The sequence below is a fragment of the Micromys minutus genome (genome assembly GCF_963924665.1).
Source record: "Micromys minutus genome assembly, chromosome: 2".
NCBI classification, from domain to species: Eukaryota; Metazoa; Chordata; class Mammalia; order Rodentia; family Muridae; genus Micromys; species Micromys minutus.
In genome coordinates, this window is record NC_137971.1 from 27,887,801 (window position 1) to 27,909,302 (window position 21,502).

At 39.8% G+C, this 21,502-nt stretch overlaps 1 protein-coding gene across 2 annotated transcripts in view; it reads right to left on the reverse strand.

The window, feature by feature from the left end:
* Positions 1 to 14,301: 14,301 nt before the first annotated feature.
* The window catches only part of A1CF (APOBEC1 complementation factor), a gene marked incomplete at both ends in the record, with an annotated part of 51,706 nt that continues 44,505 nt past the window's right edge, over positions 14,302 to 21,502 (reverse strand). For both annotated transcript variants that reach the window (XM_080912475.1, XM_080912474.1), the window contains 3 exons: positions 14,302 to 14,453; positions 17,088 to 17,239; positions 17,917 to 18,053. In XM_080912475.1, coding sequence (XP_080768601.1) covers positions 14,302 to 14,453; positions 17,088 to 17,239; positions 17,917 to 18,053 — 441 coding nt within the window. The remainder of the gene's footprint in view (positions 14,454 to 17,087; positions 17,240 to 17,916; positions 18,054 to 21,502) is intronic.

Here is a 21,502-nt window from a genome sequence, read left to right on the forward strand (position 1 = left end):
CTCCAAGGCTCTTAGCAGAGACACATCAGCCTAAGGAGGAAGTCTACAAGCCTTAACAGGAAATCAGTAAGACAAGCCAAAGGTCACGAATCATCCCAGCTCTTATCAGAAAAAGGAAGCCAAGAGTTTCCTCTGAGACTTAGTAAGTTGTAATATGAGCACACATATCTGTGTACATGCTCACCCACACACACAGACACACACAATTTAAATCATTATGGCTGCTGAACACATGGTATATTATTAACACATTGTCCACACCATAGTGCTATGTTAGAAAGACAGAGCTGGAGGCCATAGTTATTTCTACAATTTAGTTTCCCCTTGTTGTGATGCCATTAGAACAGCGGCGGGCGCAGGCGAGACAGCTACATGGGCAAGAATGACTTGGGGGCTAACTGCTGTTAGCATGTTCGGAGGGCCACACACGTGTGCAGGAGGAAGGCTCTTCCCTGGAGACCAGGAAGTGCTGCAGGTGAGCTGTATTGGTCTTTCAGTCAGCAGAAAATTTGAAATTTCCTGAGGAACTTCACTGGTAGTTGTTAGAAGTGTTAGAGCATGACGCCTGAGCACGTCATACCATAGTATCAGAAAATGGGTCCAGGCATGGAGGAAGACTGGTGGATGGCTACAGAGCAATTCAGCTAAGTTGGCCATTATTGAAACCAGAGCACATGACTCATTCTTTGTTTTTTTTTTTTTTTTTTTTTTTTTTTCTGATCACTCTGCTACTTTTCCTATTTCATACCCAGTTTTGATAGTTGAATAGAGGAATTATTGATACCCATTAAGGTAGACATAATATTCTACAACTTGATACATTCTGACAGATGTTCATTGGCACAACATCATCACCATGGTAAGGTGATGTACTGATCTCACCACACATAAATGTTTCTCAGAGCAGCTGTGTGTGGAAGTGCATATGTAATTCCAGTGCTCAGAAGACCAAGGCTGAAGGGGTTTTGCAAGCTTGAGGTTTGGTTGCCTTATGTAATGAGTTCAAGGACAACCTGGGTTATATAATAAAACCTTGAATCAATTTTTTTTAAGTGGGGAAAGGAAAGGAAGGAGCAAGGGAGGGGAGGAGGGAAACAGAGAGGGATGGAGAGAAGAAAGGAAGACACATTGGCGCCTATGATCTCTCCTCACACCTCTCTACCCCAGGCAATCACTGAACTGCTTGCCTTCTCTTTAGGCAAGTTTGTTCACTGAAGGAGTGAACTTCTTTATACACGTAAAGTCATACAGCATAGACACACAGACCTACTTCACTCTGAGGAGTCTTTGCTGTAGAACACATCACTACTTCATACTGCTCATGGTTGAGAAGCCCTCTAGTGTTTGAAGGCATCAAAATGGACTCAACCTGTTCACTCACCTGCTGATGGATGTTTGAGCTTATTTTGGTTATTGGTCATTAAAAATGCATCTGCTGTGAGCATTTGTACATGTGTCTCTGTGGAGACATGTGCTTTTGCTTCTCTCAAAACAGAAAGTTTCAAGAGTCAGTACCAAAAAATGGAACGTCTACACCATATGATACAGATGTATTTAGTTTAAGAGGTATTGAAGTATATTTGAGGCAAATACATACATTACACATTTAAATTACATAAACTAATTTGTTTTGACAAATTTTCTATGGAAATGTCACCCAATCAAGCAAGGAGCATGGGTCTGGAGAGATGACTCAGTGGTTAAGAGCACTTGCTGCTCTTGCACAAGACTAACAGGTGAGAAGACAGAAGTAGGGATTATGAGAACAAATTCAATTCTGATTGATCTCAGATCTGTGATTGTGCCAGTCAATGGTGCAGCCTGAAGCAAAAGACCCCTTGTACCTCTGTTGAGTTGGGTGTTGGAGTGGCAGGTTTCAGTATGCAAACAGAAAAGAAAAAAAATCACATAACTCTTCTATGGTTATTTTTTGATTGATCTCCCACCTGTGAGGATGAATGAAAATAAAAATCACCAGGAGTCACCCTGTCATCCTAGAGAGGTTAAAATTCAAAAGGTGGTCTTTCTAACTTCTGAGATGACCAAATCTCTGCCCCATCACTGCTTTTAGTCTCCATGAGAAGTCTCTATCATGTTTGGGGTGTGGACGTATGCTTGGGCTGTTCCAACTCACTTTGCAGCAATCTGGCCGCCTTCTTGTTGCTTTGCTTGGAAGCAGGATCTCAACTCCCTGTGTTCTTGGTTCCTTACATTCATATTTCTTTCTTTCCCCAGCTCCATCTTGCTTTAGCTCCAGGACTACACGTTTCTCTTATTGCTTCTTTATGATGCTTTCTCTTCATTATGAGTTACTTTCTGTTTTTACACCTCCTACCAGACATGGACACTGTGGGCATGCTGTTGTTGTCTATAACCAACCCACTGGAGAACCACATAATTGAGTCTCTCTCTCTTTCACACACAAACACACACACACACACACACACACACACACACACACACAAAGAGAGAGAGACAGAGAGAGACAGAGACAGAGAGACAGAGAGAGACGGAGAGAGAACAACAGCAACAACAAATCATAGTGCTCTAAGTTATTAATATTTTGTATTGGGCTTTATTCTTACCCATCCTGAATGTCGTCTGTGAGCCTCATGTGGGACACACCTGTCAGGACATTGTAAATTATTTTAGCTACTAAAACTTTTGGTAGAACACAGTCAAAACGCTTCATATTTGGCAGACACTTATACAGAAGCAAAGACAGACAGATGAACTTGCTGAGGAAATACGGTGAGAACAGAATCAAAATATTTGGCTACAAGTGAAGACATCTGTATTTAGTTTAGGAACCAGCACTTAGATTGTTGGCTGTGGAGAAGTGTTACTTTTTAAAATCAGCTGTCTGCAAGTAGTTTTATTAATGATGACTTTAGTTTTCTGGGAGTACAGTAAAGGGAAAAACTTTGTGTATATGTGTGTCAGTGTTTGCCAAAGGGTGGGGAAGGGGCTTAGCTACCAGTGTGCTCCCTATTGCTAGGCCTGCAGTGTTATCTTTTTGTTGCTTGTTAGGGACATTCAAAGGAAATGGAAAGTTAGCATATCAAAGAAGCAGGCATTGCAACCACAATATGTTCATTTCGGGAGCTTTAAAAAACATTGTCCCAGCTGGGTAGTGGTGCACACCTTTAATCCCAGCACTCTGGAGGCAGAGGCAGGTGGCTCTCTGAGTTTAAGGCTAGCCTGGTTTAGAGTGAGTTCCAGGACAGCTGGAGCTACACAGAGAAACCCTGTCTCAAACAAACAAGTAAACAGCAAAACCCAATATTGACCTAACCACCATTGTCATCATATGGTTTGGTCTGTATTTTCTGCCATAGTTTCTGAAATCCCAGTCAGGTCAAAGATACCACTAGGGCAGAAATTCTGAACTCTTGGCTCAGCATAACCATTCTTCACAGAGACTTGAGTATCCTTCTACGGTTTCTTATGGGAGGGTTATTTACTTTTTGGTCAAACTTCCTGGATCTAAAGTGGTTCCTCCTGTGAAGTGCTCAGAAAGCGGAAATTAGATTGTTTTCCCTGGAGTTCCCAATTGCCCTTGTGGCAGGGAGTAACCACAAGCTAAAGTTCAACCTAGACCTCAGTGCTGTGTAGCAGCTTCCCATAACTCTCTCTAGGAAAAGAGGTGGCTTTTCTCTTCTTTACACCTTCTTCATCCTTCTATTTGAAATATACATTCTCGATGTCGAAACAATTTAAATTAATTGACAAGAGGGATCTGTGTTTAAATGCCACGAATGTGTGCTGAGTGTCATTTTGCCTCCTGTTTTTCTGCAGCTTACTTAAATGAGTGCTGTTGGGCATACAGGTATAGGCAGGCTTGGGAGGTCACTGAGGATGGGCCTCTTCCTAGTCAGCAGCTTGGAAAAGCAAGAATGAAATTATAGGATTGTAATTACTGTTGAAAAGAATGGACTGCAATAGGCTGGAGAGATGGCTGGCTCAGCCATTTAGAACATGTAGACCTCTTACTGAGAACCTGGGTCAAATTTAATTCCCACCACTCACATGGAACAGTTTTCATGACACATATAACCCAGTTTTCTGGTATCTAAGGTCGCTCATGTTCATCCCCCCCCATATATACATAATTAAAAGTAAAAAATAAATAAATAAAAATAATGGAACATGAGTGTTTTCTCTGCGAGCCAGCTCCAGCATTCAGGTACCGAGGTGGGACACAGCATTGGATGAAGGCTGAGGACCTCTGGCCTTGTAACTCTCTTTTACTGTTCTGGCAATTTAACTCTTACTAGTCAGGGGCTACACACACACACACACACACACACACACACACACACACACAGACTGGGTCTGATTACCTGTTTTATCAATTTTATAAGTGCACATACATATTTACATACATATACATATACCTACAAACATGTTTATGCACATACATGTAAACAGACATATAGAGATCGACAGACAGACACACACACACCACACATTATTTCTTCTCTCTGGTGATTTATATATTCTTAGACAAAAGTTATTTATGAAATTACCACATAGATAAAATGTTACACAAAAAGTTACAGAAGGATGCCCATAGTAAGTTCAAAGCAGTATTTCATTCTATAGGCTCATTATAAGTTCAGAGCAACAATTCTGCATGGTCTTGCTTTATCATAGTGCACACCTGTGGCTTCATCCTTGGACCTGACCTAGAATGAATATTTTTCCTTGATCACAAATCTATCCTAAGCCAACTTTTTCTTCGTGTAATTTATAAAAACTCATTGTATTCCTCATTATGCAGCCTTTATTTACTATTTTATAAGGAAGGGGTACATTTCTTTCTTGATTCTAATTTTATTACATCTTTGTAGCATAACAACTAAAACTATCTTCTTAAATTTTCTTCTTGAAATTAACCGATTCAAACACAGAAGTCATTAATTTATCTAAAAAGCATTAATTCACGAAGGTTTGTGTTCATGTTGATCTGCAGAAAATTTGCTCATTTTTTAAAATATCCTCTACACTTTTTTTGTTTTTGTTTTTAATTTACTATTTTTATTAATCATTCAATTTGTTTACATCTCAAATGATATCCCACCAGCTCCCCACCCCACAACTGCCCTTCCCCTTCCCTTTGCATATGTGAGGGTGCTCCCTGAATCCACCTACACTCTCCTGCCCCACCGTTTCAATATCTCCCTATGCTGGGCCATCAAACCTCCTTGGGACCAAGGGCCTTCCTTCCGATTGTGTCAGCCATCCTGTGCAACATATGTATCTGGAGCCATGAATCTAGAGCCATCCCTTTAGGTACACTCCTTGGTTGGTGGCTAATAGCCTCTGGGAGAAATGAGTGGTCAGGCTAGCCTATGTTGTTCTTCCAAGGGAGTTGCAATCCCCTATGCTCCTCCAGTCCTTCTGCCAGCTCCCCTACCAGGTTCCCTGAGCTCAGTCTGATGGTTGGTTCCAAACATCCACATCCGCATTGGTCAGTTGCTTGTTGGACCTCCCAAGGAACCATCACAACAGGTTCCTGTCAGCAAGAGTCTCTCGACCACATCAACAGTGTTGGGTTTGGTGTTTGTAGACATGATGGATCTCCAGGTGGGGCAGTTCCTAGTTGGCCCTTCCTCCAGTTTCTGTTCTTCCATAACATGAGCATTTCGGGGTTAAAAACTTTGAGTTGAGTGGGTGTACCCATCCCTGGACAGGGGCTATGTCTACCTGCTGGAGGTGGTCTCTACAGGATCTAATTCCCCCTTCTCTATGCATTTTGGCTAAAGTCGTCCCTGATTGGTCTTGAATGCCTCATGTTTCCCTGGTGTCTGGGACATCCCAGTGGCTATCCCCAGTTCCCCATGCCTCCTGCTACATATTTTTGTTCGATTTCCTCACCCTCTGCACCTCTCACATCTCTCACATCCTTCAGTCCTGATACTGCTGCTCTTGTTTGCTCCTTTCCCCCACCTCACAGGTCCCCTTCTCCCTTCACCTCCCAGGTCCCCTTCTCCCTTCACCTCCCACGATCATACTGTTTCCCTCCCTCAATGCAGGAATGGTGCATTCATACCCTGGTCTTATTTTCTTCTAAGCTCCACACAGTCTGTGGATTGTATGATGGTCATTGTGAGTTTTTGGGCTAATATTCACGCATCAGTGAGTATATACCATGTGTGTTCTTTTGTGATTGGGTAACCTCACTCAGGATGATATTTTCTAGTTTCATCCACTTGCTTAAGAATTACATGAAGTCATTGTTTTTAATAGCTGAGTAGTACTCCATTATGTAAATGTACCACATTTTCTGTATCCATTCTTCTGTTGAGGGACATCTGGGTTGTTTTCATCTTCTGGCTATTATAAATAAGGCTGCTATGAACATGGTGGAGCATGTGTCCTTGTTATATGTTGGAGCACCGTTGGGGTATATGCACAGGAGTGGAATAGCTGGGTCTTCAGGTAGTACTATGTCCAATTTTCTGAGGAACTGCCAGACTGGTTTTCAGAGTGCTTGTACCAGCCTGCAATCCCACAAACAATGGTGGAGTGTTCCTCTTTCTCCACATTCTTGCTAGCATCTGCAAGATCTTAGCCACTCTGACTAGTGTAAGGTGAAATATCAGGGATTTTTTTTATTTGTATTTCCCTGATGACTAGGGATGTTGAACATTTCCTTAGGTGCTTCTCGGCCATTTGGTATTTCTTAGTTGAGAATTTTTTGTTTGGCTTTGTACCCCAGATCTTCTGTGTACTAACCCAAAGTACATGACTTTCTCTTCCCTTTCTCCCTTTTTTGCTCCTGGCAACTGATATGATTTAGAGTTTGCCTGAGTTATTATTTATCTTGAACTCTAACATGATTCTCACTGAGCCCCCTCTTATTGTGGTGATTAAAAACCCCAAAAGAGGACTCCAATTTTCCTAATACCAAAAGGAAAAACTTTAGGCTTTGCTATCCAGGTAGAATTGTATTGCCACAAATTCTTGCTTTTTCATAATTTTTCCTAAACAGCTTTAAAAAAATCTGTTATAAAACAAACAACCAAACAACAACAAAACATTCTTCATCAAGCTCTTTCAGAAACAGGAACAGTTTTTAGCCCAGGGTTCAACAAACAGGATTTAATCCCAGGGGACCATTTACTCATGAATTTTCATTTTCACTAAGGATTAATAGGTGCTCCCAGGTAAATCTGGACTTCACAGTAACCTATCTTAAGTCATTTTGTCTTTATTTTTAGTTGCTGGGTTTCTTTCGCTTTCTTGTTGACTGGAAAAGGCCATGTACTCCCAGAGGATATGCTATGAGGAAATGACACAAACACAGAGTTCTGGGAACTAACCAAGTGCACATTGGAGCTATGTACCATTTATGTGCAGATGGTTACTGAAAAAAAAAAAAAAAACCACGGTTTTATTCTCCAGGAAAGAAAAATTAGCAATCCATGTTGATAATTTCTAAAATTTTATTATGGAACTTGAAAACATAATTAAAACCATATCACCATCCCGAAATCTCACAACGTTGTGTTGTTTCTCATTTCATTTGATTTATGAGTCTAATGTGACTAGTATATTTGTATTTTCCAGAGCAATCATAATTTTCTCAATAACAGAATGATATAATTTTGTGTAATATAGTTGGATCATATAGCTTTATAAAACATTGTACGCTTAGTACAAAAATAATGCTTTATGCGTATTCTTTAATACTGTTCTTTCAATATAACTTTCTTTTGGTACTCTAGATAAATCCATATAAATAACAATAAAAAGAAAAGAACCAAGAGTGTCAACCCCGGGAACTGGAAATACAGTTTGTTTAAAGCTTTGTTTTCAATGAAAGATAAAAGATAAAAGAAAGCAATATCTGACTGTATAGCAATAACAACAATTTGTTGAAAAAAGATTTCTATGAGAAAACAGTATTAAAAACACCAGTGATTAAAGAGTTAAAGCAAGATAATGATGTGATAATCATTATTAAATAGAAATATTTGAAGTTTGAACTCCAAAATACCTCCTAGGAATTATATTACAAAATAACAAGTTTGAAAATAAAATTATATATTTGTAAAAGATACAAAGACTACACTGTAAATCAGTTACAGTCAAAACATGGAGATACGGCTAAGGCTTGTTAAATAGAGTTTTGTATTTTATAAACACAAGCACATTTAGCAAACAGAAATACATAATGACTAAAAAGTTTTCAAGTAAATAAGTCTAGTGTGGGCTCATCCCCATCTTAAATCAGGTACCCATTCCTTACATCCATAAGTTTAAAGCTTCTAAGTGACGAAACCCTTGCTTCCTATTTTTGCATAGTCCTTTTTTTTTTTTTTTTTTTTTTTTTTCTGGGAGAAATACTTAAAAATTCATTTGACTTTAAGATCAATCATTGTTCTTAAGTGTTAGGTAATAGTGCTGGGAATGCAAGGGTTAGGATGGAATTAGCTTATTCTGGGGATTTTGACCACGTGACAAAGTTACCAGATAATTTAGTTATATTCAGTTTGGAAAAATGTAGGATGTGCTCCTTGGGTTGTGTGGCCATTACAGAGAAGAACAGAAATATGCATGTTTGTATTTCCCATGTCTGGAGTAACAATGGGCATATAGTAAACAAAGAACACAGTAGACAAAGACACACACTCCTGCCATGAATGAACAGGTGGGTCCATCAGTATGGCTTGTAAATTCTCAACATTAATTAGTAAAGGCAACAAATGACAGGCAAGAAGTTTGTGAAAAGGAGCCTAAGCCATTGATGCCTCTTGACTACTAGGAAGCTACAAAAGCCTGGATTAGGAGAATGTGAAGTATTTGGGTGAGGAAGCTGAAGAGCAACAGGAACAGTGAAGTTAAAAGCGGAGAAAATTACATTTGCAAACATCTGTAAAACAGAACAGAAAGGGAAAAAAAAACATTTACACAGAAGTTCTTTTCAGCTTGAGGCATTACCAGCTTAGCTGAAGGAAGGAGAGAACCAGCAAAAACTAGGAGACTCTCCTAGTCCTCTGTGACTATTGGTAGGGTAAGCAAGCATCCCCAAGAGCCATCTTTTATATTGTTTCCTGTCCAGTCTGGTCTAGATTGTACTGATTCTGCCAAATAAAGGTGGAAGCCAGGTCTGAAGTCCCGGGAGACTGAGAGGAAAAAGAGGAACAGACACAAAATAGTGAGAGGGACACCTAGAGAGAGGGTGGCAGAGTTGACTTGGCCAATAGCGGATGCATTCCTTCTGATCAGTGAGCTCCTGCACCAATCTGCAGCCGAGCCAGTTAGTTCAAGCTGCAGCTGCCTCTCAGAAAAGCATATGCTGCAGTTGCAAGACTGAAAACCAAACCAGCATAGGAGTAGCAAAGAGTCAGTGGGGAAAGTGTTGCTGTGGAGAGATGTCTGAGATTAAAAGGAGGCACCGTCACAGCTTGGACTATCCTGCCTACCAGGGTATATTGTTCCCCATAGAGTGACATTGCTAATCCCTGAGGAGGGAAATATTCTTCAGTTTCCAAAACATTGCAGTGACTTCCTTTTCTAAGGGGCTGTTTCTTGATAGCTCCTTTTCTATTAAACCAGGCATAAGAGAGAAGAGGGCAAGCTTTGCTCTTCCTCTTCTCTCTCAAAATGAAGAAATAGCTGTTGGGAGAAGCAGTGTAGTGTTCCAGACTTTACCCCAACCATACTTGAAAGAATAAAGGCTTTTTAGTTTGTAACTTTATCTTATTTTAGATTAGTTATGAATTCATTAAAAAAATAATTACCGTAAAAGAGAGGTGAACTGGGATCACAATTTTACAGTTTGCCACGAGTGATTCTGTGTGTTCAAGATGTACATTGTGGCACTTTTCTTTGTATAAACATTTAAAAATAAACCTAGTGCTTGAAAATATTGGACATAGGGGTTTATAGAATATTCCATACTAATGTTTTATTTGATAAAAATGTAATGTTTTGCTTCACAAGAAAAGAGATATGACAGAAATGCTATCCTTTTCCTGGTAGCTGCACCCTGACAACGTGACACACTTTGTTCTAGGCCTGGCACAAATTCAAGGCCTGGAAAGCACACTGCATTTCTGAGGAGTGTGTCAGAAGTAAATTCAGGATTTTTCCAAGACAGCACTAGGATAAAGGAAAGCTTTATCACTGAGTTTGAGAACTGGTCAAAGCTGTGATGGTCAAGTGGCAATGTACATTTCCTTCATCCGTCCAAGCTGCATAAAAACTCACGACATAGTGCCAACTTTTCCATTTATGACAAAATTACTTGTCACTCTGTATTTTAAATTTAAATAATATATCTAATATATGTAAATGTAAAAGTGTATTCATAAACTAGAGAATGTGTCAAGTCTCCAGGTTAACTTTTAGACACATCTCTTCCCTAAATTGTTACATGAGTATAGGAGTTGATTCTTGGTCACAACTACATGTGACAATTGAGCATTCTGTATCCCTCCCCCCCCCTTTTTATCCATTACTTTTAAGAAATCTTATGTAGGTCTGAGTTACTCAACACTAAAAAACTTCACCAGTTTCTTTTGAATTAAAGACATTGTACTCCTAAATATTAACTTTACTTATTTTTGGCCCTTTCTCCACAAAGGACAAAATGGTGCTTCCCCCCACTACCATGGGTTTCAGTGATGGCTCAGTTAACCAAGAATTCTTAGAGTCATGTAAAACATACTGAAAATGAACATAATTTGAAAATTATAAAGCATTTTGCTCTTCTGCATGACTGAAAATTTTTTTTTAGAAAAGTTTTAAAATGAAACAAAATCGAATTTTATTTTTGATGTCATCGTTTTGTTATACTAGGTAGTTTGCCAGAGGTGTACTGAGTGCTGTCCAGCAGGATACTGTGCTGGTGCTGGAGATACCCTAAGTCATCTAGGAGCATTTTTCTTTGCTGCAGTTGGAAGTCCTCTTCTTGATTTGCTTAGGGTATGGGATGGAACGGTGTCCCTTGGAGAAAGGACAGAATTGACAGGCAAGAAAAATGAGACCCTGTCCCACCTGGCTCCATTTTCTCTATTAGAAGTAAAACCCAGCTGATTTCATCAACAAACTACTAATTGACAGACTTTTGAGAAATCAAATTCTAATTTGGTAGGTGCTTCTAAATGATTGCTCAGGGTGTCTTGTAAATATCATTTGGTTGAGCTGGCGATTTTAAGTTTTTCTGTGAAGAACTAAGAAGCTTCTCACAGAAGAGAGAAGATGGATTATGGTTCCTAAGGTGAGAAGATATTAGTGCTAATTTGCTAAATCCAAAATATAAACACATGCAAAAGTAACCTGTTATTTGACACTTGATGTTCTCAAAGTTTATCTTTGAGGTACGTGTGGTGGTCTAAGCCCATGAGCCCAGCACTTAAGAGGAAGAGAGAGGAGATTGAAGAGTTTGAGGCCTACCTGAGATTCATAGGGAGAGTATGTCTTAACAATGCTAAAAATAAAATACTCCCAAACTAAACCCAATAACACCTCCACCCCAAAGAGAAACTCATTTTCTTCTTAGATTCCAGTGTACCAACATTTGACCTGTCACGGTGGTAACATACCGACACTGACTATAAATGTTACAGTGGAATTCAAATTCTTCTCTATATATTACTAAACAAAGTAAAATTTCAGAACCACTCCTCCAAAAAGAAGAAGGGGAGGATGAGGAAGAAGAGAAGAAAGAGGAAGCAGAGTAGGAAGAGGAAGAAGAGAAGAAGAGAAGAAGAAGAAGAAGAAGAAGAAGAAGAAGAAGAAGAAGAAGAAGAAGAAGAAGAAGAAGAAGAAGAAGAAGAAGAAGAAGAAGAAGAACTAGCTATTTCATCACCCATCCACTTAGTAATACATAGATCAGCCCACAGGGAGGCAGATGCCATTAATTAGTTTTTTTTCTCTCAATAGTAAGCATGCAGTATCCCACTGGTAACTTCTTGACACTCCCATTTTTTTTTTTTTTTTGTAGCATTTGGTATTATGTCACTAAGCTTCTCAGTGGATAATGATGGTGTTACCTGTATCACACACTTATCTTTTCCTTTTACATGAATTTCAATCTTCCACCACAGCTTCTATCTTAAGAAAACATGTAGTGAGCTCTTCCCTATTTATTTTTGAGGATTTTAAAAAATAACTGTAAAACTTTCTCAGGTAGAATCTGATATTTTCAGGCTGAGGAGAAATTTTCCTGGCCAGATGACCCTCCCCCCTCTCTAAAAAGGTTTTGGTCAGTGTAAATTAGAATATAGAAATTGCTTTAAGGAACATTCAACTTTCTTTTTTAAGTTTGGCTTAAGAATTAGTTTGATGGCAATATGAACTTCATTCAAGCTCAGGGCATGTGTCAGATGACTACAAATGTCAGCTCTATGACTGCTGTTTGACTAAAACAATGGATATGCATTGCATATGTGGTGCAAGTTGAATTATAAATTCAAGAATGAAAGACAAGTGGATCTATAAAGATTCTTAACCCCACACCAAGCTGAATACTCAAATCACCCAGGAATCTTCCCAAAACACTGACATCAGGCCCCCACATCAAGACTCTCTGACATAGTTGGCACATAAGCTTGGCCTTAATGTATTGAAAGCTCTTCCAGTGTTTTGGATCTGCTGTACATTATGTGTGTAGGAAAGCAATAATCTGAGAAAGGCATAATCCAGGAATTCCAGAGCCTTTCAGTTTCAGCTGGGGTTCTCTGCCCCAGTCTGAGTTACTAGAACATAAAGGTTATGAGGTATTCAACTCTGACATTTGATTGGATGGAATTTGGCTTGATTTTAGTTTCCAGAATTCCAAGAAGGAGTTGACAATATCTTTCTGTATGTTTGTCTTTGTTGTCTCTTGTATTCTACAGACTTTCACAAGAGCCAAAGGCTTTTGTTTTGTTTTGTTGTTTTTTAATGGGGATTTAAGAGCCATATCTTTTAAAAATCACTAGTAAGGCAGGAGCTATGTCTAATTTGTATTAAAACATTATATCCTTTTTATCTGTGCAGCTTCCCTCCACCACTCACTGTTAGATGGTCTAAATACTCAGGAACATTTTGGCAAGAAATACTTTCACTGAACACTAAAGGGATGGTCTCTAAGCAACCATGATGGGTGTAAGGCTTTCCTGGAATAGGTCCACTATAAAGGAACTCAGCCATGGTAAAGCCAGCTGCACATATTGAAAGACAATCAAAAAAAAATGGGAAGGGCAATGCTTCTTGGTGGATTAATATAAACTGGGTAGAGAATTCAAAGGTAACCTCAATTTTAATGTAACTGCTTGGAGGGGAGTATGGTGCTGTGTGTCAACACCAGCACAGGAGGAGCAGAGGCAGGAAGATCACAAGACCGAGGCCAGCCTGGGTTACACAGTGAGACAAAAGCCAAACAAGTTCACCTTTCTCTTTGAAATGGCATTTTGGTCACCTTTCTGATTATGAAAACGTCAGTTATTTTTATGTGGATCTGATTCACTTTATAGTGTTTGAGATTAGCAAAGATGAGCTGGAGATGAAAGCAAAGTAGTTAGGACAAGCCAGACTTTCCAGACATAAATGTCACCTTTCACTTTAGAATTGGGTGCTGGCATGGTTTCTGTGATTGGAGAATCCTATTACAGGGTAAGAATTCTGAAGGAAAACAGTGCCTTAAGGGGGTTGAATAAATACATGGCTTGGATTTGTTACAAGCATATCTGAAATACATTGCATTGACTTCTAGAAAGTCCCTAGAGGTTGCAGGGACAGGAAGATGCCGGCCTATGATAGATGAATGGTATGGAATTTTCAGACCAAAAGTAACAAGGAATCTAATAACGTTTCAGACAGTTTTTGCTGAGCTCAGCATGGGATCAAACCCCACACAGTAGGCAATGCCGAAGGCCTCTTACAAAACTTCCTGCTTTCTTCCCTCTGGTGTTTAAATTCTGTGAAGGATGATGCAGCTGTGAGCCGGTGACTGAGATGGGAGTCTGACTGGCTGTTCCTTGCTACCGATTGCCAGCTCTCAGTACCTAGAGTATACACCAATTTGTCAGGGTGTTATCCTCTTCCTGAGACTCTCGGGATACTTGGAAGAACTTTTGCTGTCCGCGGCTCTTCAGGTTTCTGTTAAGCAAGAGGCTCCTTAACATTTGGTTTTGTTGAAGAATAGTATTCACATTTTGTGAGTAATATGAGGAATAAGTCATGTGGTCTCAGGAAAGGCATTGCTTTGCGAAGGGCAGACTAATGATCATGAGGAATCTGGTTAGAGGTTCATATCTTTTACAAAGCGCCCTGTAAAGGCTTATTCTTAGAGAAAAGGGATCTTCAGAAGGCTCCGTACGCATCGCCTCTGGTGGTCACTGCAAAAGTAGGGTAGACCTCATAGGTTGTGTATGCTGCTAAGTCTTGTCCAAGTGTCACTGCTTGCTTGAGCTGGGCTGTAGACACAGGAACGGTGGCACTGGGGACAGCATATCCTAGAGGAGAAGGCAGAGAAAACTTTATGAAAGGAATTCAGATTTCCTCCTTCTTTGGCACATTGCTATAGCTTAATAAGAATTAGCATATTGCTTAAAACTCGGGAGTATGTATGGTGAAAATGTGCTCTGAGGAGATACAGTATGTGGGCTTAGTTGTGTAGAATAGCATTGGTTTTGCTCTTTGTAGGGTTTTTGAAACAGGGTCTCTCCATGTAGTTTTGCTAGCTATCCTAGAACTCAGGTTTTAGGCTGGCCTGGAACTCATAGAGATTCACCTGCCTCTACCTTTCTTGGGCTGAGACTAAAGGGAAATACCATCACACCATCTGGAATAGCATTCCGAGTGAACATGGCATTCTGCAGAGGAAATCAACTTCCTTGTGTGAGGCTTACTTTACCCCAGCAGAGAGAGAGACATGAGAGAGAGGGTCACAGAGAGGTACCTTATGTTGCCAGCTTCTAATGCAGAACTTTCTCAGAGGTGTCTATGCAGGAATGTATATGTGAGCCAAGATGTTGAGGAGTTGACATGGTAGCATGAGCTCTGTGGAGCTAGTTCTGCTGGACACTACATTGGCATAAAGCCTCACCCTTAAAAAAGTGTCAAGGCATCCTGGTTCATGCCTTTAAGGCCAGGGAAGAACATGGAGACAGTACCTGGAGGATCTCTGTGAGTTTGAGGCAGCTTGGTCTACACAGAGAGTTCAAGGACATCCAGGGCAAGAGACAGAGACCATGTCTCAAAAAAAAAAAAGATTAAAAATCACTCTCTCAGAAGGAGAACAGATAGAGACAGGGTATTCTAGTAGATGAGATACCGTACTGTTTTAGAGCATCTTAATGTATCACCCTAAAAACAAAAAAGATATACTTTGTAAAAAACTGCCATTTTGGTTTATTTTTACCTATTGCAAACGCATGAAAGATTCCTCATCAAATGCTGCTAACGGAGGCAGTAGAACGCTGAGAACCAAGCTTTGGGTTTTCTTTAGGAAAGTACCGCAAATCACATGGTAATAGTTCTTGAAGTTAGCACAAAGCCCTGTTGTAATGTTGCAATACGAGTCTTAGAAGGTCAGCGACTAATGGTGGCAGCCAGAGGTTGCAGGGACAGGAAGATACCAACCTATGACACCTGGAGAACTGTAAAAGCTATCTCATTTAACCCGCAGAAAAGATACCTTTTCCTTCTCCGATTTTTGGATAAAAGCTACACATGCTTTCCCTGGTATTCTGGGCTTTCTCCTTTTTCTCTGAAGTCCCACCCACTTCCTTTTGCTATGTGGCTTTTTGTAGATATCCTGGGCAAACAACATGGCTTACTTTCCTTCCTTCTCGATTGCCCTTCTAGCAGCTGTCAAGGTTTACCACTTGCTTACCTGCTATGTCTGTCTGTCTGTCTATCTATCTTCCATCTATCATCTGTTTGTCTATCTACCCCTATAATTTAACTGTCCTCAAGCGTCTTTAATCTACTTAAATTTTTTTTTTTTGTATTAAACAGACTAAGATCTCAGTATTTCTGGTAACACCAGTTTCAGTGAGGGATTTTCCTCAAATGACTTAAAGGGGTTGGAGATGGCTTGCGGTTGAATACACACTGCTCTCACAGAGGATCAGCATTCATATTGGCTGGCCAACTGCTAGCAACTACACAGATTCAGTGGATCTAACACCTGTGCCCTCTTCAGGAAGTTGCACTCATGTAAATGCACATGTGCACGCACTCACACACACACACACACACACACACACACACACACACACACGCACGCACGCACACACGGACACATGCAAGTACGTACACACCACATACATAGTTTATTTTTTAAAAATGAGGTAGAATGTGAGTGAGCAAAGCAGCCAACCCTGACCTTGGGGCTTCTCAATACACTTGCATACAAACAAACGCATTTTCACGACACAGAGATACACACATGTGTATGCACACACAGGCATACAAACACAAATATTAAAAAAAGTAGAAAAATCTCAAGCAACAACTGAAAGTTAACCAACAGTGGTCAAACTGCTTAACTTCCCAGCTCTAGATATCTTTATTTGTAATACAAAGGGATTGTGTTCTAGGACAACTGTTAAGTGCCATAATGGTCACTGGGGAACCCTCCATGTGTACTCTTTGGTTTAGCCACATATAACAGAGGATGGCATTGTCTGGCATCAATAGGAGGAGAAGCCCTTGGTCCTGTGAAGGCTCCTTCTAAAATGTAAATACATAAAATATCTAATAAAATGCAAAAAAGGGTCATTGGGGGAATATAAAGCTTGCTGAGCACTTCAGTGAGTACCCAGCTCATATCTAGAGCTCCGATAAATACCAGCTAATTATAGTACCAAAGTCTCTTAATAAGAGCAAAAGCCAATCCACACCAACACAGGCTCCTGGGTGTTGACTCATTCAGATCCCCATAGTCATTTAAAGAGGCAGACAACAACCAGCTTAGGCTGCACTGGCTCAGTTTCCCCATCTCTTTTCTGTCTATATGTAGTTGAGGAGTTGAGTGCCCTACACGGGACACTCCCCTCTTCAACTGCCCCCTTCCCCCCATCCCACCCCAGACCTTCTGCAGCCTGCAGTTTCTGGCTTGATTGATCCCTGCTCCCCAGTACCTGGGAACACAGTGGCAGATGTGGCAGTGGGTGCTGTAGTCCCAGCGTCCCCTCCATCTGTGGGGATGCCTAGTGTCTGTAGAGTGTGCTCTGCGGCATACCTCTTTGCTTCATCCACGTAGGCGCTTAGCTTTGGAGGTATAAACGGGTAGCTGGAAAGCACAGCCAGTCATTTTAATTACTTAGAAATCTGAGTACTCAGGTGAAAAACCAAAGACACCTTTTTTTCTTTTAAAGATGGGATTTTTATGGTGGGGGTATTTTTTTTCCCTGTTTGTTGTACAAAGCTTTTACATATCAGCCTACACAGGCATATTTGTGAATTGATTGATCTAGCACTTCAGTAGCAGATGACATCCCTGGGAACACATATAATTTTTACTACATGACTCTTCTAAGGCAAAGATGGTTCCTAAAGCATACAAATGCTGCCTGGAGATAAAATCTGGAAGATGATATCTTCTGCTGATCAGGTCTTTGATGTGAAATTTAAAAGGTGGGACAGAGGGTTATGTCATGATGTGACAATTTTACACAGGTCATTTGTGTCAACCTAAACACTGCTGGAAGGAACTACTGACAGTCTCTAACCATCTCTCCTTTCCAGTAGCCCACTATCATAGAGAGTCTTCCCGACGTATGGAACGTTGTAGCTTTTAGATGCCAGTCTAACAGCCGGTACATATCTACCAGTTGAGCACCTGCTGTATTATTTAATAACAAGGAAGCAGGTTGAGTTTGGTGCTGGGGTGATGATCAAACACAAGTTAATACCCAGGTTATTCTTATCTAAGATGTCTGTTACCAGGAGCTTGGGGAAGGTACCCACATGGCAGGATTCTGGCTGGCCAGCGCTGGGATTGTTACTTTGTATAGGAATAACTGTCTTTGGTCTTGTCCAATGGCAGAATGGAGCTGGTACACTGGCTGTCCCCAGTTATTTTTCTGACAGATTTCTTCTAATATCTACAAGAGAAAAACACAACGGTTTCTCCCTCCAAATGGCACATTTGCATTACTCTGAGCTCTGAACTTCAGATTCAACTAGTAGAAGAAGAGAAAAATGTCATAAGCTGTAATGACTCATAAAATTTAAGTTGAACTCAATCTGGACTCTATTTGAACTGTGAACATTTATTATAGCTCATAAAACCATTTTCACACCATCTACTCTAGTAATTTTAGCTTACTCCATATATATATATATATATATATATATATATATATATATATATATATATATATATATATATAACCAATAGCTCAGCTTAACTTGACTTTTATGTGCATGCATTTATTACAGTTTTTATAGGAAATTGGGGTTATAACAGTATGTAGATAGATTTCTTTCTTATCTCCACTTAAGCCCTTGTACATAGGCTTAGGGTTAGAGTTATGTTTATTACGGTTATGGTTAAGGTTAGGGTTATGGTTAGGGTTAGAATTAGAGCAATTAACCCGAGAACCATATCTTTACCTCTTGCCATTCATCAAATGTTTCTTTTAACTGATTTTTTAAAAACAGGAGGTCTTACAGGTTAGCATTTATTTTCTCACATATTTCATTTTATTAAATTTTATTTTATGTATATAAGTGAGTGTTTTGCCTGGATGTATGTGCATCACATGCATGTACCCTTAGAAGCCAACAGAGGGCATCAATCTGGAACTGGAGTTACAGATTGTTAGCTACTATACAGGGCTGTTAGGAATCCGACTGTGGTGGTGTAACCTCCATCTCAGCCCAGAGCCACAGACAGATCAGGCACACTGACATCAGGACTGGTGGCCTGCCCGCAGAGAACTGAGTGTCCAGGGAAGACACAGGAGCGCTCTCCCTAAGGAGCCCACAGGCCTTCATCTGCATCCAGAGCTAGTGCCTGCCCATTGCCATCAGAACTCACAGACTGCTCATAGAGAGCTGAACACCGATCAGGACTGGTGGCCTGCCCTCAGGCTGCTGCACACTCTGAAGACCCACAGGAGGGCTCTCACTCCTGAGCACTGGGGCAGGTTCACATTTCCTCCCCACTGTCTATCCAGGGAGAGGCCTCCTGGAACTCTCAGTATGCAGAGGGTAGTGCTGCCTGTAAACAGACACTTTCAGCACAAGGTCAGAGCTGGCCCAGTTGCATCAGGACTGGGCACTGCCTTTGGAACTCACAGCCTATCCAGAGAGCTAAACACCCAGGAACAATCTTCCTCTGGAAACCCACAGGAGAGACAAGCTCCAGTAAGAGACAGTAAGATCACCTAGTATCACCTATAACACGATGGCAAGAGACAAGCTCAAGAATCTAAGAAACAAAAACCAAGACAATCTGGCAACATCAGAACACAGTTTTTCCAACACAGCAAATAGTGGATATCCCAACTCACCAGAAAAGCAAGATACAGACTTAAAAATCATATTTCATGATAATGATGGAGATCCTCAAGAAGTGCATAAATAACACACTTAAAGAAGTGCAGGAAAGCCAGGAGAACACACAGAAACAAGTTGAAGTCCTTAAAGAGGAAACACAAAAATCACTTAAAGAGCTAAAGGAAAGCACAAACAAACAGGTGAAGGAACTGAAAACAGAAATAGAAACAATAAAAAAAAATCACAAAATTTTCTGAAGTTGGAATACCAAGGAAAGACATCAGGAGTCATAGATGCAAGCATCACCAACAGAATACAAGAGATTTAAGAGAGAATCTCAGCGGCAGAAGATACCATAGAAATCATTGACACAACAGTCAGAGAAAATGCAAAAATCAAAAAGATTCTAATCCAAAATATCCAAGAAATCCAGGACACAATGAAAAATATCAAACCTAAGGTTAATAAGTGTAGAAGAGAGTGAAGATTCCCAACTAAAAGGTCCAGTAAATATCTTCAACAAAATTATAAAAGAAAACTTCCCTAACATAGGAAAGAGATGACTACAAGCATACAAGAAGCCTACAGAACCTCAGATAGATTGGATCAGAAAAGAAATTCTTCCTGACACATAATAGTCAAAACAACAAATGTTCAAAACAAAGAAAGAATACTAAAAGCAGTAAGGAAAAAAAGGACAGGTAACATATAAAGGCAGACTGATCAGAATTATACCAGACTTTTTTAACAGAAACTATAAAAGCTAGAAGATCCTGGACTGACATCATACAGAACCTAAGAGAACACAAATGCCAGCCCAGGTTACTATATCCAGCAAAACTCTTAATTACCATAGATGGAGAAACCAAGATAATCCAGGACAAAAGAAAATTTACACAATATCTGTCCACAAATTCAGCACTATAAATAATAGATGGGAAACCTCATCACAAAGAAGGAAACTTCACCCTAGGAAGATCAAGAAACTAATCTTCTTGCAACAAATACCAAAGAATAAAAACACATGAACATCATTCTACCTCTAACAACAAAAATAGCAGTAAAGAACAATCACTATTTCTTAATGTCTTAACATCAATGGACTCCATTCCCCAATAAAAAGACATAGACTATCAGACTAGATACATAAACAGGATCCAGCATTTTGGTGCATACAGGAAACTTATCTGAGCAACAAAGACAGGCACTATCGTAGAGTAAAAGCTTGAGAAAAACTTTCCAAGCAAATGGGCCCAAGAAACAAGCTGGAGTAGCCATCCTAATATTGAATATAATAGATTTTCAACCAAAAGTCATCAAAAAAGACAAGGAAGGACACTTTTTACTCATCAAGGGAAAAAAAATCTATGAAGATGAACTCTCAATCCTGAACACCTATGCTCCAAATACAAGGGTACCCACATTCATAGGACAAACTCTACTAAAGCTCAAAGCATATATTGTACAACACAATAATAGTGGGAGACTTCAACACCTCACTCTCATCAATGGACAGATCATGAAAGCAGAAACAGAACAGAGACACAGTGAAACTAACAGAAGTTATGAACTAAATGGATTTAACAGACATCTATAGAATATTTCATTCTAAAACAAAAGAATATACCTTCTCAGTACCTCATGGCACCTTCTTCAAAACTGTCCATATAGTCGGTCACAAAACAGGCCTCAACAGATACAAGAAGAACAAAATAATCCCATGCATCCTATCAGATCACCATGGACTAAGGCTGGTCTTCAATAACAGCAAAAACAATAAAAAGCCCACATACAAATGGAAGCTTAATAATGTTCTATTCAATGATAACTTGGTCAAGGAAAAAACAAAGAAAGAAATCAAAGACTTTTTAGAATTTAACAAAAATGAAAGCAAAACATAACCAAACTTACAGAACACAATGAAAGCAGTGCTAAAAGGAAGACTCATAGTGCCGAGTGCCTTCAAAAATAACAACAAAACAAAACAAAACAAAAAACTGGAAAGAACATACACTAACATCTTGACAGCACACCTGAAAGCTCTAAAACA